Below are 26,509 nucleotides of genomic sequence, written 5' to 3'. Positions count from 1 at the left end.
ATGGCTTTCAGCTGCACCGGCTGTCCCCTTCAACATGGGTACAAACGCAAACACACTCGGCCGGCCGGCAAGCAAAGGGATAGTCGTGCTTTAAATGATAGAACTAAAAGTTGATTATGGGAAATAAAAGAAGCCGGTCTCCACCCATTGCATTCCTGGTGATTTTTCAATTGCAAACTGCGAGGACCCGTTATTTCATTAATGCAGCACCCAAGTAGTGAGGCTTTTCTCTCACATCTTTCAGTCTCCTTTTAGCAAATTATCCCATGACGGCGGATTTATTCAGTCAAAGACCTCGGACTTTGAGAGGCAACAAAAGAATCAAGAGACTTTCTGGTCCACCTGCCTGGCGAATGATGAGGCAGGGAAAAGTCTCCCCCAGAGAAACCAATCAAACCATTGTGTGGCACAGTCAGACCTTTTCAACTGTCAAGCCAGAGAGCAGGGGAAGAGATGAAAGGACTCGGGATGAAGCTACCATTTACGGAACCATGTGGGAATGGTCTCCTAAGATTTAATAATTGGGATGGAACTCAACTTTCTACAACTAAATGGAAAAAAAAAAAAAAGAAAGAGACTGAGAAGAGGAAAAGAGTCAAAGAAAAGGGGGGAAAAAGAGCAAGAAAGTTAAAAACAGCAGCGTAAGTCAGAGTAGGAATAACTTTTATATAAAAATTTTCCCTATTGAGATGAAGCAAAGGGGAAAAAGAATGTTACAAAAAAAAAAAAAAAGAGAGAAAGACTTAACAAAGCCTTTGATATTTTTCCTCTAGGTTACAGCTACATTAAATGTTCTGATTCTTACCTTCTAGTGCAATTAATTCATAGTAGCAAAACAATAACAAAAACGCCCTCATTAATATGACTGCCTTGTAGTTTAAAATATAAAATGGCATTTTAAATTGGCCTAAATGGAAACAATGAATTGACTGGACACTCTCCACTGGCAGAGACACAAGATTATATATTTCTGGGTAGTTTTCAAGAACATTTTATTTCTACTACAAATTTAACATGAAATACTTGAATAGAAAGAAAAAAATAATAGTAAGTCTTTCTAACAGAACCTAAAAAATAGATATTTTTAAAACATTAAATAGACATCAAGCAGCTACTGCAATTTTAATGCTTTCTGTTATTACTGGTTACCCAGGTGGTACTTGTAATTATGCTGAGTTTATTAAACAAGCATTTGTCAAAATTTTGGGGTGGGGCTGGAACGGTTCTGCATCTTGATTGTGATAATGGCTACATGACTTTACCACTTTGTCAAAATTCAGAACTGAGCACCAAAGAGGGTGGATAATACCACAGGCAAATATTTTTTAAACACACACAAAAAAATGATAGCAGTTGTATTTGGAAAGATTGCCACATAAACAAGGTAACAGAAAGGCTTCTGCACTCATCATTCAACATCACGCTGCCTCCCTCACGGCCTGAGACCCCTGGTGGTACCCAACGCTCTGCCTAGAATCCGCCTGCATGGAAAAGCCAGCTCCCCGGCCCTGGGGCTCAAAGTGGTGCAAGGCAGAAGGCCACACTACTTCTCCAAAGGGAAACTGTCCTCCACAAGCTCCATTTCAGCCCTGATCTTCCACTCCATGGTGGTTGTCTCTGATTCTGACCAGTTTTGATTCTGGAAATCGCTTATCACTTGATCACAAGTGAGCAAAAGCAACCCAGGAACTTTCCACAAGCAGAACACAGCGTGTTGTGCCTTTTTTGTATTCCCAAGTTTGGAACACTGTTGGCAAGACATGGTTGACATTTATTCCTAATTTACCTGAGCACCTACAGATTGTCTTTTCAGAGGGAAAATCCAATAGTTATATACAAGAGAAAAATGGAGCCTTGCCTTCAGGGAAGCGTATTAACACAGAATTACTGATTTCATCTCATTCTTTAAATGAGTACTAATAAATAAGAAGTAGGCCCTAAATTTGCTTTCTTAAATCCAAGCTGGTGCCAATTTCAGGAACAATATGAAGTATTCCATCATGACCCCAGCAACCTATCACTTGTACTTGTCTGTTGAGCTAAGCCCTGATGACCACCACATTTAAGGATTTTCTGTTTGAAAAAACACTCTGATTCTCTCTATCAGATTGAAGCTTAAACACTCACAGATTATTAACAAGTAATTTTGTGCTAAAAGGAGTGAGATAAAATATCCGAAGGAGGCCATTACTATTACTAATAATAGCTTGGCTACTCAATGTTGAGCCTCAGAGATGTTAAACAATTAAACCAAGGTCACAGAGCAATTAGGGAGAAGAGTTAGGGTTCAAACTCTGACATCAACACTACTGCTGTGCCATACACACCCTTGCTCTCTCTTTCCTCCTGATCGAGTATAGTTCTGGCAGGTCTATGTACCATGAAGGCTAATTCAATATCTGCTCAAGCCTCCAGGCACAAAACACTGAATTGATGGTGGCAGGGAAAGGGAGGGAGACAAACCAGGTGCTACTCAAGTGTAACTAAAACGTAAAAATTAAATGTTATGTGAGGGAGGGATGACTAGCTGGAGCACAGGACGTGTTTAGGGCCGTGGAATTAGTCTGTGTAATACTTTAATGGCAGACAAATTACATTATACTATTGTCAAAAACCACAGAATACACAATACAAGCTGTGGAGCCTAATGAAAACTATGGACTTCAATTAATAATAATAGTGCATCACTAACAATTTATCCTTATAACAAATGAACCCCCCTAAAACAAGATGCTTATGATAGGACAAGTTGGGGGAGGCAGAAAAAGAGGGGCATATAGGAACTCTGTACTTTTTCTGTAAGCTTAAATCTCTAAAATACAGTCTATTAATTAAAGTTTTATTAGAAAACACACCAAAAAAATCAAGTCTATTAAGTACTTCCCAAAAGGATATAAAAGTATGTGCAACAAGAAGGAAAAAAGAAACCAAGGACATGCCACATTTGAGAAGAACTGAAACATTCACTGAGGTTAGAGACAAACTTCCCTTCAATGGAGAAACAACAGGTACAAAGACAAAGGGCCCTTCAGTTCAGCAAAAGCACAGCCATGGGTAGTGCAATCAGACTGGAATGTCATATTGGAATCAGAATTTTTTTTTAAAGATTTATTTATTTATGCATACAAGAACTGGGGTCCAGGCCAGAGATGTAGGGGTGAGAGGATTCACCAGAGACAGAGTGGGGAGCAGAACAGGCAGATCTACTGAAATACACTGCTGAGGGGAGCAGTGGGCGAGGCAGGAGAGGTCTGCTGCACCATGTGGGTAGCTCCCTGGCCGGGGATTGAACTTGTGCTGCAGTGGCTGCAGACAGCTTCACAGCGCTGTGCTCAACCCCTTGTGCCACCAGGGAGGCCCCCTGGAGTCAGATTTCTGGAAGAACTCTAAATATTAAGTAGAACTATATTCTACAGACAGCTGGGAATCACTGAAGGTTCTGGAATAGGAGTGTAGCATAAGTGGAACCATCAAGATTGATTTGGGGGGAGCAAGTCCCATGAGTGAAAAGGAAGAAAACCGAAGGTATGGCGATTGGCTAGACGCCTTCCTTACCTGTCTAGGCATGAGGTGGTGAGGTTTTAAATAGTATAGTAAGGTGGGCTTAAGGGATGAGGAGGTAAATAATTACAGAGGAAAATCTAAGAGGGCCTCAAGACTGGTAGGACACAGGAAGCCTGAGAAGGCAATAGGGTCAAAGGTGACAGTGTGGTTTCAAGCCTGGGTGACCACAAGAAAGGTGATATGCTTTGCCACAATAAGAATATAGATGATGCTGGAATTGGGGGACATATAGAACTCAATAAAGCCAGTGCTCCTATGAGAATCAGATTTTTCATCATTAGTTAGTTGGTTTTAAAACATGAAATCTCTCTGTGATAGTATAAAATCTAACTCTAAAGCAAAACCCTGTCACTAGCCTAAAAGGAAACTGTTTACTCCAGGAAAAAAAAAAAAATCAAGAAAATCTAAATTCTAATACTAAGGCATATATTTAGTGGTAGTTTTTCAGGTTAAGGAAGTCAAAATAGGGTCTCCCCAGTGGAGCAGCGGGTTGAGCATGGAGCTGTGAAGCTGTCCACAGCCACTGCAGTGCAGGTTCTATTCCCGGCCGGCCAGGGTGATTCCCACCTGGTGGGGCAGACTCTCCTGTTGCACCCGCTGCTGCCCTCAGCAATGCTTTCTGTCCGTCTGACTGTTCTGCTCCCCGCTCTGTCTCTGGTGAATCCGCTCACCCTCCGCGCCTCTGGCCTGTACCCCAGCTATTGTACAAAGAAAAAAATAAATCTTTAAAAAAAAAAAGCAAGTCACAGTAAATTTCCTTACACTTATCTTCCCTGTTTTCTGGCTGAAGAAAGCATGTAGAAGGAACGTACAGAATTTCTTGGTGTTTCTCAGTCCATCCTTCCCAAAGATGTACAAAAATGGTCATAATTGGGCTATGTTGAAACCTCTTTACCTATTTTTCAGATTGAGTCCAACAAATTCAAAATTACATTTGCATAACATCTTTCCCTTAATTTCAAAAACCATGTGTATTTTCAAGAAAACACAATCCCTTTGTTTTGGATTCATATCACTTAAGTCACACACATGCTTTCTCCTAAATAACAGTAGCTGAGATTTGCTAAGCTCTTCCCATGTGTTGTGCTTATAGAACAGTCAGTCATTACCTCACTTAATCCTCCCAGAGATCCCGTGAAGTGGGTCTAATTGTTATCTTGCTAAACAGATGAGGAAACTGAGACTTTGAGAAGTTAATCTGTCCACACTCATAAACCTATTCCTTGTTGGTGCCAGAACTCAACCAAAGCTTTCAGATCCCAAAACCTGTGAGTGATTCTCTAAGCAACACCCTAAACCATGGACATCCATTTTATCTAACCGTCCTTTCCATGCAGGATATGGGATGTGACCAGGAGAAATGGGTTGAACATCTAAAGGGACAAGACACCCAAAACTCCCAACCTATTCTTTGTATGGTGAGAGCTATCCTCCCATTTCTGAATAAATGGACTTACCATTAAGAAGGTGAAGGAGACAAGAGCTGTTGGAAAAGAGCAGGCAATGAATTTCCAACTGTCAACAAAACTAAGCCAGCTTACTAACTCAGGTCAACACCACAGTTAACAACTATCGATTGGACATTTTTTTTTTTTTAACTGCAAGGCCAGGAAGTAACCAAAACTTAAAATAAAAAAAAAAAAAAGTATCTCCTTACATATTTACAGATTTCAATATTTTCCCTTTCTAAACTTCCAAGTTTTTTTTTTTTTTTTTTTAAAGTAGGAGAACCAAGCCCTTTCTAAGAAAATAAAAGTGAACTGGGAACTTCCTCTCCGTTATTAATCCATCAACTTTGGTTTCATATTACATCACCATTAGGGTGATAATTTCTGTTTTCTATCACTTTAAGGTATGTTCCCAATAACTATCAGATCTGATAAAAGATCCCCAAGATCATAACCTACATACGTTTATTATTAGCTTCTTTTTTTAAAGCAGAGTAGTACGTTAATAAGAAATATCAGATTACGTCTTCAAAAAAAAATCACAAGCCAAAAATAAGATAATACACTTCAAATTGAAGAATCAGTATTTACAAGTCACTAAATGAGTTTTATAGCATTTTGAGAATGCTTAAAAACACTGAAAGATCTAGATCAAAAAATTTTTATTAGGTTAAAAAAAACACAACATAAATCTTAGAAAATAATGAGTTCATACCAGAAACAGATTAGTAAAGCATTTTACTAATAATATTAGTATACTGTCAGTTTTGGAGATTTTAAAGTAAACAATGACACTGAATATTTGAGCACATAATTTATATACGAAAGACACTGTTAAATACCCAAAAAAGATTACTTACATCAGAAACGTACTAAATATTCAGAAAACTAAATGCCTCCTTATTTCTTTAGTCATTTATGTTTAATAAATAAAACTACAGCTTAAAACCAGATTATGACATATGACACATACATCATGGTTGCTGGATAAGAGCAGTGAATGCTTCATATGTTGACACAGGTTCCTAAGCATTACAAAAATCCTATTTGCCTTGTCTTTTTTCACCACACAAGGCTTAGAACACAGTTTTTCATTTGCGTTATTTTAAATTTCAGTATTACGAGGCAAACTCTTACCTAAAGTGCTGTTCCAGCTTTTTGAACTATATACCTTTTGGTTGTGTTTAAACAAACCCGTATATGAATGTTATTCTAAGAGTAGATACTTAGCTGAGAAAAGTAAGAAAACAGATCTGTAAGGACACGCTGTGGAATGTGCATGGTTTGGCTGGAAGGCTCACAATCAGGAACAAATTGCAGCACACAATGGCTGGAGAAGTTAATTAAGTCAACCTAACACAGCACCAATAAGAAAACTTTTGTTTGTTTTATTTTAGTCATGAAATTGTGGATAGGTGAGATAAACACATATATCGCATCCCTTTGGTTCTTGGTGCTGAACTCATTTTTCATTCTTCATTTATAAACCCCTGAATTTTAGAGTTTGGTAAAGAAATATAAGAAGCCCCTGGAAACAGGAGCAAATCAGTACTACCTATTACAGGAGTCAAAAGATTTTCATGTCCTTACTGTAAATAGCATCAGTGCAGAAATCCAAGCACTCCGAAATGTTTGAAGAGAAAAGACAGAAAGAAGACAAAACAGATGACCACAACGACAGTAGCCACCAAACAGCACACAGTGCACCCACCTTTGAAAGCCACACACACACACACCCCTCCCACCCAAGCAGGGCACAGGGCCAAAGCCCACAGACGAGCTGTGCAACTACAGCAGTCTGAGAAGCCTGAGCCAGGTAGGAGCTTGCAGAACAAAGCAGAGGCCACATCATTCCACCCAGAGGTGATCCCAGAGCAGTAAAAGGACTGTGAAGTAGTTAGGTGAAACTTAGAGAGGACGCTAAGATTATTCCAATTACTAGCACTGCCTATATAGTAAAGCAATCACAAATGAAAAAGGCTTGTTTTCCTTTTTCTTGAAATAAAACTGGCTGGTTAGACAAGATGGCCCAGCTGGGTTGCAATCTATCTTTTAAAAGATCATTTCCAGGTTTTTTTTTTTTTTTTCTTTTAATCTGATGGGGTCTTTATGCTATTCCAAAATAAAAAGTAGTAAATCCTTTAGAATAAACAGAAACTGAAAAAATGATTAGAGGTGGCAGGAATTCTAAACTCACTATCATTCAAGCATGTGCCCTGCAAACTTGACTGATGAGGGTTTGTCCCCAAACCGGATGGATTTTACAGGCCTTTAGGGGACCGAGTGCATCAAGAGCACAGCTGATTAGGGTAGGAAGCTGGTGGGAGTCTGCTTTAGGATTCAGATCTGTGGTTATTTCAGACTGCTGGACTAACTTTGTATAAATCACTGCTGCTCCCTCTTGGCTAATGTTCCAAGTGGCTACCTGGCAACCATGTAGCTGGTGATGCTAATCTGTGCCTAGTCACCCCAAACAGGCTCATATGGGAACCCATAGTCAGAGTAGTTCAAGATAATGGCAGCAGCACCCAAACCTCCCCAGCCTGTGGCAGAGTGCAGGAGGGGCAGAAGCAGCAGCACTTTCACAAGAAGACCACTGTGATGAATCTTCCGAAATTCACAGAAATAACAGAGGCCAATGGAGGCCAGAGTGAGACTCACCTTCCATCAACCCAAACTGGTTCTCACACATATACACATGCTCAACTCGTGTTTACACACACACACACACACACACACACGCTAGAAATAGAACCAAAAGGTGATGTTTTGTGAAGCGTAATTCTCAGAAGATACTGATTCCTACAAAATTACTATTTAAATGACCAAATAGGCCAGTGGGTGGGGCATGAAAAAAAAAATGAATGAATGACCAAATAACCAGTACTGATTCTAGTTTTGAAACACTGAATTTTTCTAATTTTTACAAATTTCAGAAAAAATCCTAAGGGTAACATTCTTTTAAGGAGGCAATGATGTATTCTATAACCACACTGGAAGAATAACGCAACTATCTGGTTCAATTAAAATAAACTCCAGTACCAACTTTAGATATCACAAATAAAGGGAGAAATAGAGACGCATTTTCATTAAATATATAAAGTAAATTCACTGTTTTAACTCAGACAAATATATCTCCCTGAGGGTCAATTCAAAACTGACCTCACTGGCCAGCAGCTTTAACACCAGCTCCTCCCTGCTCCAGTCAGGGCAGTAATGACCTTCGGGAAGGAGAGATCAGTGGGGAGCCCATAGTACCATCCAGGACAGGAAAGTGAGGTGTTTTTACTGCTCATCTGCTCTTAAACTTTCTTCCCAAAGAGAGTCTGAATCTCCAATCACATGTAAAATAATGTACATCAACCTAGGAAAACCTTTCTTGGAATAAATAAAGTATAAGCCCAAGGGATGGAGGGGGTTAGCAGACTGGCTCATGCAAGTCAGTGTATCCAGATACACAGTGTCCAGGAACCCAGAGAATGGACCAGTTCCTTCTTCTTGGGGGCAAAGGGAAAAGCCCGGTATAATGCGGAAGGGCAGGGTGGCTAGAAAGCCACAAAAAGCAAAAGGCACTAATGGCCTATAAGAGTGGAAAATCGGGGAAAGGAAGTGAAGGTTACATTAACCTATTCATCTGTTTTTACCAGAGGGGGCTCTGGAATTTATTTTCAATGCTCCATGCTTGAATTGAATGCCTCTCAACACTTTGCTAAAATATTAAAAAACAGAGCGTAAAGAACAGTGGCTTTACGGTATCTCTGAACGTAAGTTAAACTTTTATAAGCCAACTGCAAAACCTGTATGCCAAACACTGGTGCTATCTTGAGGTTCAACCATGAACAGATTTTAAAACCCTTCAGAAAGGAGCACTTAGTGCTGGTGGAGTGGAGTAAAATTGCTAATTTTTTTGGAAAGGGGATGTTTGTATCTTTTATAATAACTGGTAACTAATTATTTCAAAGAGTGCAGACTTTCCATGTGACATGCAAAGTATTCTGAACTCCTGTCAGGCTAATCAAGATGATTTCCAAAATATCAACATAAGAACCTCCTATAATAAATAGCCCATCACGTTTACACCTCAAATTAGAAAACTGGGAAGAGAACTTGTAGTTGCAATACCAAAAGAGGGATTAACTATAGTCTGCCCCTCCCCCTCCCCCTCAGACTCCAACCCATTTGCTTTCTCTAGGCTCTCAGAGAATAAACATCAGTCCAGGTGCAAATGCTCAATCATAAGAAACGCAGAGAACATAAAAATGACTGTCGCTTGACTGTTGGTAATCCCCGTGGCCGCTCACCATTGGAAGTGGTGCTGGAGGCCACGGCTTTCTCGCTGACATCTGGTCGAGTGGAGCATTTCACTATGGAATTCTCAACCTTTTTCTTCTCAGTGGTCGTGGAGCTGTGGGACTGGGCCTCCATGGTGTCTTCTCATTACTTCAGCTCTCTGCTACCAGGAAGGCCTAAATAAAACAACAGCACCATCAACTTCAAATAGGGATGAAAAAAAATCACACTTAAAGAGTTCATGTCACCTGTCTGTCATCTGACAAAGCATCTAGCACTTTAGCAAATTCAAAATCTGGAAGCCCCTTCCCCACAGGTTTTCTTGCAAAATTGCCTCAAGCCAATCAAATTCTGTCTACACAAGCAAAAGGAGAACAGAAAAATGTCCAAAATGTGGGGCTTTTCCCAAATTCCTACTGGGCATTGTAATTAAATGGTCTGAATATCTCAATTTTCAACTGTGTTGAGAATGTGAAACGCAAGTGTCACATTACTCTTTAAAGCCACATCTACAAATGTCTCTTCAGGTGGCTGGCTTTATAGTTAGAACCATTACGACAATTTTCTAAAGTAGGAGGTTTTAATTATTACATGTTTTAAAGAATAACAGAAAATTTCACAAATGCCAGCCCATCTCAAGGTTCTGAATCAGATGATATTCCAAGCCAAGTAACCCAGTGATCTCTGCTTCCCTCACTGAAATATCTGAGTTGAACTATGCCTCTTAATCTTAATTTGTTCAGAGAAACCAAACTTTTAAAACTTTCTTGAAACATGAAAACATTTTAATTCACTTGAGCAACATTTTTTAAACAAAAAAAAGATGATAAGAACAACACGTCTTGATCTCAGAGGAAAAGTCCAAAGATTGCCACCAGCAAAACGGGCCCACTTAAAAAATATGAAAACTCAGCTGAAAGCATGTGCAGTCCGTCAGTGTCTTTCACTGGCCTCTTTCAGGTGATAATTGCGCTAACTCATCTTTCATCAATTTTCACTCTATTCGGTTAATATTCTTATTTTGCACTCAAGCTCTCTACACCCACAAAGAATACAAGAAAAAAATGAAAAGTACCCTCTCCAGGATGTTTTCTTGAAGTTATCTAAATTGCAATACTCATGGTATTCCTTCAGTTGAGTAAACTGCATTTTCTACACTTTGCAGATGCTACTGCATTCAATCCACAACAATGATTACAGAGAGAAATAAAACAAGCAAATGCTAAAAGATTAAAAGAGTTAAAATACCAGAGCCAATATTTTCAGTCATCCTTAACTTAAATTTGCAAGGGAACTGCAAATTCTTTCTTTATTGTACAAGAAACTTCCCCTGATCTGGAATTTGAATGACTAGAGAAAGCTTAAGACTCAGAGGCCACAGGGTCCTGCAGCAATGGCTCTTCCACTAATTTTAGTTTCTTTTCCTTGATTAAGTAGTGTCAGTCACTGTAAAAGACACAGGTTATTTAAGAACAGCTTTTCTAGAGGAAAAAAAAAGCATGATGTAAAATTTAAATATCAATTATAAGACCCACTCCAAATCAGAAATGTCCCTCAAAGAGCTCTGACAAAGTACAACAGTGAAGAAGCTGCAGAATTTCTCCCTGCAGGGCAGCCACTGTGCAGGATCTAGAAGACTCCTACTTGAATGGCGCCCCCTGGAGTTCTCCTGTGACTCAGTTTCTCATCTGTCCTGTGAGAGAATTTCAGAGGGATTTAACCTTCTGTGGAGGAGTAAAGTTAAAATTATGGCTCCTCCCCCATTCAACACTCTTATATACAAAAGCATATATTTAACCTCTGATAGATCACAAGTCCTCCAAGCTTTTCCTCAAATTCAGATAAAAAAATCTTTGAATGAACGTTTTCAACAGTCCCTTCTAATTCTAAACAACTCAGAATTGATTCTCTATAAGTTTCAATGCTTTCCCAGGTAATTTAAATGTTCTCCATGTTTTTGTTCAATGATAGGTATCCAGTAGAGGAGGCACTCTTTTAAGTCTTTGGTGCTGGATAAACTAGTGATGAAATGAACCCCAGAATACTGAACTCCAGCAGCCAAAAGGAAATATCCCTAAACAGACCACATGCCCCTTGAGGACAAGCCCCAAGCTATTTTCCTAATAGCTCCCACCTCTAATATTTGCCAAATAAATGGACCAAGCAATGACCCTGTGACCCAGATGACTCCAGTGTCTTGAATCTTAATCATCACTGGTTAATTTATATACCATTTTCTTAACTATCCAGTATTTCTTTGAAAACTGGCAAATTATATAAAAACTAAACAACTGAACAGAAATATTTAATCAAATGCTTTATTCTCAACCATTTTAATTATGCAAGCATTCACTACACTAGTTTCCCTCTAAACACACATGCTGTTTTATTGGTGAGATTTGGATGGAGTTCACTCAGTTAAAACTGCACACAGAAACAAACTAAAAGAACGAAAAGAAAAACACCTATGAAGAGATGGGATAGCTACTCTTCCTTCGCTAATTAACACCAGTGAGGAGACAAGTCACCCAAGTTCCCTGACAAACTTGGTTTTCGTGGAGTTGTTGGTTTTTCCCCCAAGCAAAGGACTTCATTTTAACAAAGCAATAAAACTCTCCAAATACTCATCACCAGAGAGAGAGGCTCAGTGAGAAGAGGTAAAGCCCCAGGCACTGACTGAAATTGCACTAATTAATGGTTTTAGAGAATACTAATTCCTACTCCCCCTCTTTTGAAATTGATTTTTTAAAAAATAGGTCCTTGGTCACTCAAGAATCTACCCCTTCTTCTATTTTGACAACTTATTTTTGGATCTCATTAGTTAGTAACTAATTATTTAAAAGTGTGGTTTATGCTTAGAACAGGGCTATAAAAATGGCAACTTGCCAAGGTAGACATCTGCTTCCTGTATATCCCTATAAATTATATCAGTTATTTTACTGATAAAAACACAACTTTCTCGTGTCAGTCAAAAAGGAGAAAGTTTTAACATTCTAGGCTCTCACACCTCATCTAAACTATACACCAAGAGTTAGTGAGCAGAAAAGAGTGTCTGCTTTTATCTGTGGAGACGGCTTTTTTCATACAATATTAAACCAAGTTTGGAAACTTAATCTCGAGCTGATAAATGAAAGAATGAGGTAAAGAAGTGAACAGAATAAATGCCTGATGGAATCCTAAAACATACACAACTGCGGGGGGCGGGGTGTAAAACCTGAAATTTCTTAAATATGCAAGTATAACTTTTTTAGAGGAAAACTTTTAATTTTTGCTCCTCCTAAAAGATTTTTCTCTGAGGCCAACACACTACTGGTTTTTAGACATGAATGAAATGACCCCCCTCCCCCAACACAGTTTCCTTTTCATAAAACTCTACACTGTTGTCCTATCTCTTATACCAATACAATATCACATGCAATGTTTGCTGCCTTGGCCCTTGACTTAGTATGCTTATGGGGGAAAAAACTGTTTAGCTGATTTGAGTCCAGCAACTTGAGTATATGAAAAAAAAAAAAAATGCAACCAAGGAAAACTGCTCTAATCATACATGCCAACTAAAACTTGAAGTTTCATAGGTAAATGGAGGGATAAACATTCCTTCCTGAAAGCAAACAGTCATGGCTTTTCCCCATTCAACCAGTCCCCGAAGCTTTTGTAATTTCCCTAGGGGCAAAACCCAGGGCACAATTAATTCCAGACTTTATTTTTCAAATCTAATCCCTTTCCTACTAGCAACCTGCCTGCAGGTGGGTCTTTTCTTTCTGAAATTGTAAATCTGAACTTGCATCCACCTCCTTCAAAAGAAGGCATCTAAAGCTTCCTGGAGCCACTGACCAGGTGAAGGTAGATTGCATACACGTCTCCACTTGAAAAACAGCGAAAGAAAAAGCAAAATTTACCAAATTCACAAATTCTTGTTGGGGTCCTACACATCAAGCAGCACTTCCACAAAACCTCAGGCTGGTTTTTGTGCTCTGTCTTTAGAGTTGCCACTTAGAACGGTTAGGAAAAAAGCAAAACAAAACAAAAAACCCTAAACAGAAGCTCACCTTTGCAAAGAATAGTAGTTTATTATAATTAGGTTTCATGAGGAGCGGGGTGGGGGTGGGGGGAAGCTATAGAGATTTTTGTCTGCAAGGATCTCACACTCCACACTTCCCTTCACGTCGGGGTCCGTGCACGTTTTGTTCCTACGGTTCCAGCGTCCATGCCTTCACAACTTCCCCACTCCCCCCACGCCCCAGCCTTCCGCCATTACGATCTGGTCTCGCACTCCGGGGTCCCACTCCCCACGCCGCGGGTGCAGTCACTTTACCAGCGGGCTCCGCCTGCAGCGGCGCCGGGGTCAGCTGCGCTTTCGTGTTGCTCTCAGCAGACCCAGGCTCCCCAAGCGTAGCAACCGCCCCTGCTCCCGGAGGTCCCGGGGTCCACAGGTCCAAGACCCCGAAGATGCCTGAGGTCTAGGGCCACCTGGGCGCTCCCAGCCCTGCTCTGCACTGCATTCCAGAAGCAGTCTTAGGCAAAATACAGAACACGGAGGGGCAGGCGGCCCAGAACAATCAGAACCCCACCAGAAGCAGCCCTTATCTATCACTTTCTGTCCCATCAGTTACCCAGATCCTCGCGAATATCGCCAGGCGCAAAACTATCTACAGTTGGCTGGGCAACATTTCCAGCAGACAGCTGTTGGCTGCAGCCTGGTTTTCATTCACACAGTTGTTATATCAGCTTAATTCAAGGAGGTGCAACTTTCCAGGTACTTTGCAATTCAACACCAGTGTGTGTCACTACAATAAAACATTGGGGCACACTAAGTCTTCAGGAAACCACTGCAGGTGTGCTTCACTCACAAAATTGAACTATTAACCTGGCACCCAAACGATGTTTCTTCATTAGCTGACACATAGTCAGATGCCTCATCTTGCGTCCAAGAAGCAGGCCCTCCTGGAGTTCCAAAGTTCAGCCTTAACTTTTGCAGTAAATAGAAGAAAGTGAAAAATCACAACTCTGAGAACATGTGTAAAATCAACTTTTCCCCTAGTATGTCCCTACAGGGAAAGTTCCCATGCACTTGCAAGCAGGATTCCTTTAACACTTGCAACCTTAAAAACAAAGTGCCAAGGCTAAAACTAACATTTTAAATTTTGAACTGTATAAAATGACTTTCTAATCTAAGCCAAAATGAAACAGTAGTTAAAAATGATAATGCATCCTTCATGAAAAGCAGATTACTTATTGATATTTCCCTAATCCAATGGTTTATTTTGAAGTTCCTTGCATTTGGGCAATAGTTCGCTCTGATTTTTTTTCCTTAATACATTTAAAGATTTAAAACAACTATGGTAAAAGTCTGATAAATGGTAACCAAGTCAGTTTCTGAGAGGTTAAAACAGCCACCACTGGGACTGGGGGTACAGCTAGAACTAGTAGGCATTCCCCAGTGCAGAGCAGGCTTTTAACAGCACCATGACTAGGCCTTAAGTTAGAAGTTATTCTGTGCAGTTTAGGGAAGTACTGTTTAAGTCAAATAAGGCTCTGCTCTACTAAAGAAATCATGTTTCTTTAATAGAATATAAGGAAATATAAAGAAATTATATTTACTTACAGCTGCCTGTATATTTGTAAACTGAATGATCTCCCTAATGTGTTAATGTTTTAACAATCCAGAAGGAACCAGCCTGGTAAGGATGTCTGAGGGGCCCCCCTGCATCACAGAGGAAAAACATTTTGCTCATACTCTATTTACTAGCAGATTAGTTGCTACTTCGAGATGCTACTCCAGGAGCAACTGTTTGGACAACATTCCTATTACTTAGGATACTAATTAGACAGGAATAGACTTTCTTATAGCATGAAAACTAAGTTTCTCATGAAAATGAAACCTTTAAAAAGAGAGTTTTTAAAAATCAAGAAGCACAACCTAGTGCTGATTTTAACTTTTGATTGACTCTGAACAAGAGCAAAATTTAGGGAACTTAAAACAGGTCAGTGAATTTCATGTATTGTACATTATGGAAAATCTCGGATAGATTCCTTAATGTGGTTGGTGTTTCCTTGTGCCCAAAATAATCTTTCTGAACTTAAATCCATTAGCTATGCATAACCTTTATGACACTCCAACAGTTCTCAAGATTTCTAAATCTTCTTCTCCTTTCCTATTGTCTTTTCTGAAAAAAGAAAAAGGCTCAACTTCACAAGTTGTAAATGAAATCTTCATGAATTTTTAACTAGGGTATTTTTAAATATACAATTATTTTACCTTTATATGTGTTGTTCCCCCACAATCGGGAAAACCTAAAGCCTTAACTGCAAATAAACAAGCCAAAATCTGTTCAAGTTACCATAAGAGACCTTTGGTAGGCTAGTGGGTTCACTAAATCTGCTGCCTATTGTTTTCAATCTTTCTTTTCTATGTTTCTGAAGCTTCCAATCTGAGATAAGCAAATATTCCTGACAAGACAACCCAAATGGCTTTACTCTAAGGGGAATGGAACTGCTCCAATGGGAAATAATTGTCTGGCTATGGATTAAGTGAATTTGGTTTTGGTAAATTAACTATAGCTAAAACTTTGAAGAAATGTATATATTTAACTTCAACCACTGAAAAGCTTATTAGACATGAAGCAATCATTGCTATTACAGTTAACATCACAAATGATATTTTGTCTGCCAGTTGACTTTGCTGCCATGTGTATTTGAGAGAAAAGATCAAGCACTCCGACTTTTCTACTGCCAGTAGTGTTTCTGAGAAATATTCGAGGGGAGAATAAGATCTCTATTTAATATGGTTACCTTGTCTGAGTTTTATGAATCTATAAAACACCAGGCTGGTGTACTTTGGTTAGGCTTTGCAAGAAGTACCCTGCAGAGCAAGTGCCATTAAAGAATGAGCAAAATGTGGTATAAACTGGCACCCCCACTTTCTGCTAGTTTGCTGGATACAGACAATCCACAGACACAAAAGGAGATATATAAGTCGGCTATCAGTCTATAGATCAGCTAAGCTCACGAAAACTGTATTTCCCTTAAATCCACACATATCACAAAAACATGACTGATCAAAAGTGTCCCTTGTCTTGCTTCACTGAGGTTTATAGGAATTAGAAGTTTTCACCCATCTTCAGAAGAGAAAAAAAAAATTTGGTTCCTGGAATGTTTATCTTTACAATCAAACTTAAGGGGCAGAGTGAATGTTCTATGAACAGTAATTTACTTTTGATCCATCATCAATATTACAACAATACCTGCAGGGTGTTAAAAATCAAGTCTCAAAAGCATTTGACCTATTTTGTGTGAGGATGAAGTACTGTTCTTCATAATTTCTCCTCCTAATTCTTAACCTGTAATTCTTGCATCTTAATTGCAACTTTAAAGGTAAAATTTTCTAAATTCAAGAATTTTTAATTACGCTAATTCAGTAAAAATTACCCCTTGGTTTGCTCAGTCTTTAAACATTCCTTATTCTCAGACAGAATTCTCCAGCTGTCTTATTTTTCACACTTTGCTCCCACGCCATCATGTTTAAAAAAAAAAAAAAGCCAATGCAAATCATACCAAACTACACACCCTCTCAAAGAAATATGGAAATTCATTTTTACATCGACAGTTCAAACAACAGGAGCTGTCCTAAATTAGAATGGCCTTGATCTACGCATCTGACCACTCCGTTCAAGTTTTCAGACACCTAAGTCCATTAAGGCTTCATTCTTAAGCTGCCCAGGCTAAGGTTTCCCCATACACAGAAAGTCTCCTGAGAATGAATTATTCTTTTGAGAAATATGACAAAATGAAATCAATAATATGGTTTTACTCCTTCATTCATTCATTACTGCAATTTGAGAGTCATCTTTCATCAAAATTGAGTTTTCAGACTCTTTTTGTAAAAATCAATAGTTTGTATGTAAAATACTCTGGAATACAGTTAGGTGGTTTATGCTATCTTCAAAAAGTCAAAGTAGCTACAGCTAAAAATTCCACATGAAAAATAAGCAAATAAAATGTCACACTGAATTCTGAAGGTATTCCAATAAATAAAATTACACTTATCTCCCATTGTTGTATTTAATTTTGTGACATGAAAATTACTCAAATATACAATCAAATGCTTATGTTTAAAACATATTCTCTCTCTCTCTCTCTCTCTCTCATACACACACACACACACACACACACACACACACACACACACACACAGAAGCATACAGCCACCTCCCACCCCCACCTCCAAAAAAAAGTAAATAAAAAGAAAAGCCCTACTAGCTGTTTCAGGCCAGCAATCAATCCAATTTACTGCAGGTACAATTTATATGTACAGTGCATGCCACAACAAAACCACAGTATGATGCCAACAGGGCCCTTAAGAAAGTTTCCCCTAAATCTCTGGAAAGGAGCTTTAAAAGAAAGCGAGGATTACAGTCAGCTAGAAGGTAGGGAGGGGACTTACCTCAAACCCAGCCAAGCGGAAATCAGAGCAGTAATTCTACAAGTCGACAGAGTACACTTTCAAAGCTATAATGGTGTGAAGAAGTGCCGGGCAGCATGGCCTGAAGGCAGCACTAATACACTGATGACTAATGGCTGGGCCTGGGCAGACAATGAATTTGGGGCTTGAAAACTAACAGAAACCATGCAGTACTTTGACAAATGGGCTTTCAGAATTTCATTCATTGAATAACCTTTAAGCACAAAATTGGCTTGAGTTCTCTTGGGAATTACATGACATGTTGTTGGATGATGATGTAAGTATTTTCTTTTTTAATTATGACTCTTATGCAAAATGCAAAAGCCCCATCTATAAGGACACAACTATAGATACTACAGATGCTGATGAGGAACTCAATATAGTATTGCCTTTCCAGAGGGGGCTGAAATGTTCCAGTGCCACCTTATTAACTATGTAATGGCTTGTTCATTCAGTTTCTTAAGAAAGCCATAGACTTTTCTGGAACATTTTGTTGAGTTGAAATATATACACACAAAACAAAATACACTTTCACATTAAACACACATACACACACTAAAAGTGGTCATAAGTAGTTAAAAACGCGAGTCCAAAATTTAGTGCATTTGGAATTGTAAATGGAAAAAGTCTAATGTTCAGGGACCAGGTAAAGAAAAAGTATTTTAAAACAACTGAGACACCACATAAAGTTTGCAATTGTATGCGCTTACCAAACACTTTTAACATACAATTTCTTAATTTTGGCAATTTTTAAGGCAAGAATAAAATATCTAAAGTGTCTCTAAATTAACAAACACCATTTACTCCAGACAGCATTGCCCTTAGCAGCTCCTAAAAACTTAAGAAAAGGATCTTAAAACAGGAAGCTTAGTGAGCTCATAAAACTGTTGTTGGAGCCAGGAACACATAGCATATTTAATCTGCAAACTGTGAGAGTCTACAGTGATTTCAGCAAGATCTGAGGCATGCCCTCAAGGTTTGCTGGGATCTGGGATTAGGGGGTTGATAAGAACCTCTACTGCCCATGGACATGTTTTTCTTCTGCAGTTAAACACAAATGCATAGAGACGTTTGACTGCTGCTTGGCGTTACTGCTCAAGTTATATAAAAGCTTTGCAGCTCCTTTTGCTGTCAATATATCAAAGTTTAAAAAAAAAATCATCAAAGTGTGAAATTTCATTTAAAGTCTTCACCAGTCTACAGCTCTATTTCACAGGCCCATCAAATAAAAGTATAAAGATGAAAAAATACACTGAAAGTACTTGAAAAAGTTTGCAGCAGTATCCCTGCCTTCTTGTTGTTTATTCTGTCTCCCATTATTTGCTTTGAAACTAGAATGAATCAATTTTCATCCAAAAAAAAAAAAAAATGACAGTATGAAGTGAAAGGCAGCATCTTCTACTAGTCCTTAATGAAAAGACAACCTTAAGTTATTATTAGAGTGGAAACTTCTGTTTAACAAATTAAATTTTATACACACACACAACTTCCTCTACAGCCATTTCAGCATTTTAATTGCCTTTCATGATAAAAATTGGCAGAAAATTTCTTGAATCTTACAAAACAAATCAGACCGACAATAGAATATAAATGCCAGCAAAACTAAAACCTCCTTCAAAGAATTCCTTAGCTGAGGATTTATAACAATTGCATAAAGAAGAAAAGTCTGACTTTTAAGATAATCTACTATAGTCTGAAAGCATTAACATTCCATTACTAAGGTTTTCTTGAGGATTTCATGACTCATTGATTCACTTTTCCTTCAAGACTGGTTTTTCTTAGTACATTACTGTCTCCATATAAGTGAGTGCATGCAACAACGATCATTAAATTGTTTCCTTTCATAAACTCCCAAACCCTAACCTCCAAAAACAGGGGAAGGGAAGCTCAGTAGGCAGGATACCTTATAGAGAATGAAGGATCTCTAAATGGCAAAGTGCAGGGAAAGTCGGAAACCCTCACTGCATGCAGGTAATTAAGAAAACTGGCCAAGAAACAAAGGAAAGTTCAACTTTTAGGCTTGGACATCAAATTGATAAATTAATGATCTTTCATTATATAAGTAATGAAATAACTCAACAGAGTCATTTTTCATCAGCAGCGAATTTTCTCATTTCTGTCTGTGGCCCTTTGCAAATTAGACATACAATAAAAATGTGTTTATATCGGGCTTCAGTCAAGGAAAACAAACACACTATGGATACCGGGAATTGGTAGGAATCGGAGTTGGTCTTGTATGAGCCTAGTAATAATAATACAATCTATACCTTGTAAAGTGTTTCCGCATGTGTGAAATTTCACTAGACACTTCTCACATTGGACTCCTTCAAGCAGCTTAAACCAAAGCTCCCCAGACTGACTTTAAGAATTATATACCCTGAAAGGATCTCCCCTTAGGCATTGGGGTTTCTAATTAAATCGCTTTTAGTATAAAATAAACTCTCTTCTCTCTATAAGTATGCTGTTACAACTAATTTAAATGTTATTTCATGTTTGTTTTAGGTCTGACTATAATCTAACTGCCCAAAGTGTTTGTACACCAGGTTGTTAAGACCAATATTCCCTAACATAAACAAATTCTTTAGATACTTCACACAGTTTACATTGTTAAGACCAATCACCACTGTTCTAATACAGCTCCTCAACTGAAATACTGCTCTGTTTTAGAAAAATGAAGAGATTTGAGGCTATTTCACTACTTTAAAACACAGCATTTCCTCCTTCAAAATAATCTTGACACATGTAATTAAGAAACTGTCAGACTACTATTAATTTTTAATTTAAAACCTAAATGAAATAATTACGGGAATCAATCAATAAGGCACCTATTCAAATTACAGAGCAATTACATAAATACTCAAAAGTAATACTTAAGACCAATTCTTGAAGATTTCGGTCTATAATATAAGTCATCAAACAACACAGAAAAGTGTAACATGGGAATGATGAATAGCTCCTGCCATAAATAGACTGAAATGAGATCATTTCAGTTGGCCATGGCAAAGGCCCCCCACCAGCCATGCCCATGGACTCAAGCTGGAACTCCCTTTAAAAGTTAATTTATTTCCACCGGACACATATTTCAAGGATGATATATATACACACATGCACATATATATGGTCTCATCCAAATTCTGTACAGATCACATTTGAGGGGTAAAGTCTAATTATTGTGCATTTACAGCAAAGTACTCTGGAATGACTAATTGGGGAAAAGAGAGGAAAGGAGAACAGGAGGTGTTTTTAGACCTAATAATATCAGTCTGGCAAATGGCACTGCCCTGTCTTTGCACAAGGGCAGGCCCTCCATACCTCTGACTAAAGGGCTCTTTTACTTGGAGATGCGGACAGTCCATCATTTCAAACTGAAATGGCAGCTGGAAAATGTGGAACAGCTGGCGAAGAGCTGGGAGAAAATGTTTTACATAAATATATGTACATATAAACTGGCAGAGGGCCACGAGCACTGTACCCAAGGCCAGAATCTATTCCATGCTGCTGCACACCCGGGAGACAAGAAGTTGAGGGCACAAAGAGCAAGGAAGAGGGTGCCAGGGAAGCCCAGGTCAGGCCCCTCTCAGGATGGCATCTTCTGAAGTAGGTGCAGTCAGGCACAGAAGCACAAAGTTCAGGGAAGGATAAAATGCCGGGGTGTGTGGTGGGGCTTTGGCATCTAGCAATCTGCTTAAAAGTCACTTCACAAACTCTCCAAGTTTGGGGTAAATATTTACTCCCTCTCCACCTCCTCCCGCCCATTTTCCCTCTGCAGCTCAAGAAAGTAACTGTCCCCTGCTGAGTGATTCATACCCAACTCTGCTTGGCGAAAATTCGGCCTCTTAAATGATTATACGGGGTCACAGTTACCCACACACCCGCATTCACTCATTCACTCCCTACAGGATCTAAGCTTTTCTTTCTTTTCTTTTTCTTTCTTTCTTTTTTTTTTTTTCTTCTTTTGGTGCTCTCCTAGAAAGGAAACGAAATAACAGAGAATCCCAAATCATACACAGATGGTACAACTTTCACTTTTCCTCGCAGAGACAGAGGCGCGTCTTTCTCGCAGGGTTCACGCCACACCCCCGCCCTGGAGGGGAGCACCGGCAGGAGAAGCCCCCGCACCCGCAGGACCCACCTCGCCGCCCTCCGCCCGCCGCGCGCTGCCCCCGAGGGGGGACGCGGCCGTGCACGGCAGGACCCGGGGGCGCGGGGTCTAACACTGCTGCTTTGACCCTTCTGGGTGGAAAGCGGGGACGCGCGGAGCCGCAGCCTGCACTGCAAACTTCGTCCCCTGAGTTCCCCCTTCGGGATGCGAAGCTGCCCAGGTCCTCTCCGACGGACCTTCGAGAGAGGGGAGCGCGTGAAAGCCTGGCTCCGCCGCGCAACCGGCCGCTCTGTGAATCTGGGCGCCTTTTGACAGCCATTTTCCCTCCGGCGCCCCCTTCCCGGGATGGAGCCCCCTCCAGACCCAGAGGCGCGGGCGCGGCCGCCGGAGCCGGCTGTCCGGTGCGGGGCCGGCGAGACAAAGAACTTCGGGCGGGACGTACCTGCGGCGGCGGCGACTGTCAAGTCCCCAAACTTCCCACAGACCCGCGTCCGAGGCGCGGGCGGGCGGCTCCGGGCTCCGGGCGGCCCCGGGGGGCGCGGGCTACGGCGCGCGGCGGGGCCGGGCGCGGGGCGCGCAGGCGGCGGACATGGTGCGGCGCGGGGCGCGCGGGGCGCGCGGGGCGGGCGAGCGGGCGGGTCCGGGCGGCGAGGGTGCGAGCGCGAGTGTGCGAGCGCCGGCGGCGCGGCCCCTGCCCGCTCCCTCCCGCGCGCGCAGCCCCGGCAGCGGCTTCGGGGGCCGTGTAACCCGATCCCCTCTGACTCACAGGCCTGAGTGACAGTTCTGATTCGGTTCCCCCGCGGAGGGAGGGAGGGAGGAGGAAGAAAGCGGGCCCCGCCGTCCCTCCCGCCGGGCATCCACGCCGCTTTCCGCCGGAGGGGCCCGGCCGGCCCGCAGCCCCGCACCGGCCGCAGGCGCCCCCCGCCCCGCCCCGCCCCCGTGCAGCCCGCGCGACTCACGGGCGGCAAAGTTGTCCCCGCGCCGCGCGCAGCCTCCCCCGCGCGCCCTCCTGCCCTCCGCGTCCTGCGCCCCGCGCTCCTCCTCCCCCAAGTTTTAACAGATGTGGCCGGACCCCCTCTCCGCTCCCCGCGCCCCCCGCCCCGTCCCGCCCCGCCCCGCCCCGCCCCGCCCCCTTCCTTCGCGGCCCGGGCTCGGGGGACGCGCGGAGGAGCAGGACGCCCGCCGCCGCAGGGGGCGAAGTTGGGAAAACTTGGAGCGCGGCTCCCCTTACTTTTGCTTTCTCGCTCCTTCCAGGCCGCGCGGGGGGCCCGCGCTTTCCCGCCCGCCGGGCGCCCGAACCGGGCGCGGGTCCCAGCGGCCAGGCGGGCGGCCCAGGCGAGGTGAGGCGCGCACCGCCCGGCCCCGGGGCGCTCGGCGAGCCCGGGCGGGGGCTGAGAGGCGGAGGGGGAGACGGGCGTCCGGAGCCACGCGCGCACTCCCGCCCCGGCCTCCGCCTCCGCCCCTCCCAGATCCTCGCCCAGACGCCTGCTCCCCGCTCCTCCTCTTCCCCCTCCTTGACCCCGGGCCCGCTCGGCGCGCCGAGGCCCCACCCACCCGGCTAGGGAAGGGGTTCGGGGGTGAAGTCACGCGCGCCCTCCCCACCGGCGCTCCGGCACCCTCGTTACGCCCCCACTTCCCCACCCCCCCCCCAGCGCACGGTGCACCCCACTGCGCCCTCTCGTCTTTCACCGCCTCCCATCCGGCCTCTTAGCTCCCCTTCCCCCCCGCTTCCCAATTTTGGTCTCCCCTTTATTCACCGCAGGCCGGTCACCTCTCCCCCCTCCCCTCCTTCCTGGTTTCAACGCTTCCCGAGGCTAACCCTGAAACTCTTCCCGCCTGAAGATGCTTTTGGAAGTTCAGGGTTTCTTGCTACACCGGATTCATCTGCCCCTGGGGCCAAATCTGTGAAATGGGAGCACCCACTACGGCCTGCTGTCCCCTCGGGCCACTGTGCAAAGGACTCCAGCGAAAACCCTCAGGTAGAGCCTGACTGCGACGCGTTACTGTCTGGATATGTTCTCAGCGCCCATACTAGTGAAAATCATCCCCCTCCTTCCTCAAACGGCCAGCCGACAGTGATCTGTTCCCTTTCACGGTACCCACCCGGGCCAGAAACTTAAAATTGGAGTTCGGGGTCAATGAAGGAAGAAAAAGACAGAAAGGAAAGGAGAGAAAACCCCGATGGCATTCCAAAATCCGTTCTTCCGCTGGTAAGTTGAGAGTCTGCCCACCCACCCACCCTCTGCCAGCAGCGCCGGGGAGCTCAAGGTGCACTTGTGTTGACTCGCTGAGAGTCTTGACTGAAGGAAGAGAGTGGGTGGATGAATGATTAGCTATTATGATTTGAAGAGCGTTTTGAGATTCAAATGCTTAGCTGGAGAATTTCTTTTAACGGACTGGATGAGGGTATTCCTATTTGCTGGGACTTGTTGCTTATCTCAAAGACACTACAAATGCGGACCCTGAAGATCTGTTATGGTGGAAGTGATGGAGATAAAGAAGGGCTGACAGTCCTTTTAAGTCATTTATTTTAAGATTTTTTCTCTCTACGTCACCACTTCTAAAATAAATAAATAAACTCCACACAGAAGAGGTTTCTTCAGAATCCATGGGTTTCGGTCCCAGCTTCCCTTCACTGCCTTGCCTCACACCCAAGTGGATCTCTGATCCATCCTAGGCTCTGAGCCCATGTGGGGTATTGATAGCCAAATCAAGCTGCACACCTTCCAGGATTTGTATGGGTTTCCAATGAGATGAGGCATTTGAAAGTATAAAGAAACACAAATGTGTGAGAAATATTATTACACTTTTTGCAATTGCAGCGTTGCAAGCTACTCATTCCTGGATATACTCCTTTGGCATCAGTCAAGTTACTGCTTCTGCCTCAGTCACATGAATGCAAATAATACATCCTGATAGTCTCCTCTGTTCACCAATGGCAAAAATAAATAAATAAATAAAAAGACAGCCAATAAATCAACAGCTGGATAAACTATATATTTTGACTTTTACTTAAAACACTCCTCTCCACATTTCGGATCATGAAGATCTTGATTTTCAGTTTTTAAAAAGACAGAAACAAAGAAAAGTAGCTAATCTTTCCCTGTCAGCCATCAGAATATGCCAAAAAAAAAAAAAAGAGAGAGAGAGAGAGAGAAATAATGCTGGTGTCTGTGTCTCCCCTATTTCCCCACCTCAGACTCTGGCAGAAAATAACTGCTTTCTGATTTGATGCTAAACAAATAAGTAGAGTGGGCACATTTTGCAGAACTGTCAAGAGGGGAAAAAAATCATGATTTGCCTTAGTGTGAGTTAAATAATGCCATAATGCAGTGACTTTCTATGTATTTTAACACAGAACTCTTTCCAAATGAAATCTCACGTGGAATCCCGAAATATAAAAGAGTACAACTCTGAGTGTAGTTGCATGGCAGGGGGAGGGGGGAGTGTCTCAGAGGCCAGCACTCTAAGCCTTTATGCCATCACCAACAACCTTTTCTGCAAGGGCACCTGAGACTTTTTTTTTTAAAAACCCAAGGTCAACCTGACACTTGATATTGGAGCCTATTATAATGGTAAGCAGGCACTTAAACATTTACTGGACTCAGGTTGTTCTTCCTTCATATCTAAAATTCTACCCTTATAGATTCCTTTGTTGTGCACTCTCATCAGTTCTTTCAAATGCAGTTGTCCTAGGGAATTTTAAGGTATTAGTCTTCCAAATGATCATGCTTATAAAGACAGATTTTTTTTTAACAATAAATAACATGAAGTACAAGAGATGAAGATATTTGTATTTGATTCCTAAGGCTACCATAACAAAGTACCACAGACTGGGTTTAAAACAACAAAAATCAATTGTCTGTTCTGAAGGCTAGAAGTTTGCAATCAAGGTCTTGGCAGGTTTGTGCTCCCTCCAAAAACCTCTAAGGGAAAATCCTCCTAGCTTCCTGGCTATCAGTCCTTAGAGTTCCTTGGTTTGTGGCTACTTCACTCTGGCCTCTGCTTCTGTAGTTCTGTGGCATATGGCATGCCCCCTTTTTTGTCCTCTCCTGTTCCTCAGGAAAGCAGTCACATTGGATTAGAGGCCCACCCTGTGCTTGTAGGACTTCTTCATCTAAATAACTGAGTACATTTAGAAACCCTGTTTCTGAACGCAGGGCTCTGCATTGTGGACTGCAGGGCAAGACAGACATTTTCCCACCACTGCCCAAGCAGCTGGAGCCATCAGGAAAATGTGGCTTTTTCCTTGCCTGAGCAAAAAGGTGGTGCTTGGGGGCAGCTAGGTTAAAATGGTATAATCGGTCACTTAGATTTGAAAATGGTCCAATCAGGCAGGTATCAATAGGGCAGGGGACACCGAGCGAGGATATAAGACAACTTGAGTCATCTTGAGGGCCCCAGACTCCCAGATTCCTCATAGTCTGTTTCTGGCCTCAGAAGAAAGAAGATGCATCCAGCAACTTGACCTCTGAAGAGAGACGCTGAAGAGTTTTGCAATGACTGGGAGGCTGCACCTGCCTTCTGTCTTGCTGCTGCCACTGCCTGAAAGGAGCTCCAAAGGCCCCTGACCTGGTGTCTCAAAGAGCTGTTGTTGGTGTAGCCAATGACTCACAAAGAGCTGTATCTGTCCAGCAGCACCTC

General features: G+C 42.0%; 1 protein-coding gene across 1 annotated transcript in view; it reads right to left on the bottom strand.

Annotated features, from left to right (window-relative positions):
* Window positions 1-22,366, bottom strand: part of GLI3 (GLI family zinc finger 3) — a 285,419-nt gene extending 263,053 nt beyond the window's left edge. The window contains exons 1-2 of the mRNA XM_037507112.2: window positions 22,308-22,366; window positions 9,314-9,478 (exon numbers count right to left, since the gene is read on the bottom strand). Coding sequence (XP_037363009.1) covers window positions 9,314-9,437 — 124 coding nt within the window. The 5' untranslated portion in view covers window positions 9,438-9,478; window positions 22,308-22,366. The remainder of the gene's footprint in view (window positions 1-9,313; window positions 9,479-22,307) is intronic.
* Between the last annotated feature and the right edge of the window lie 4,143 nt (window positions 22,367-26,509).

This window comes from Talpa occidentalis, unplaced genomic scaffold (genome assembly GCF_014898055.3).
Source record: "Talpa occidentalis isolate TD23 unplaced genomic scaffold, MPIMG_talOcc4v2.1, whole genome shotgun sequence".
Taxonomy (NCBI): domain Eukaryota; kingdom Metazoa; phylum Chordata; class Mammalia; order Eulipotyphla; family Talpidae; genus Talpa; species Talpa occidentalis.
The sequence above is the reverse complement of the archived record's forward strand: the minus strand, read 5'-3'. Positions and strand labels throughout refer to the sequence as shown.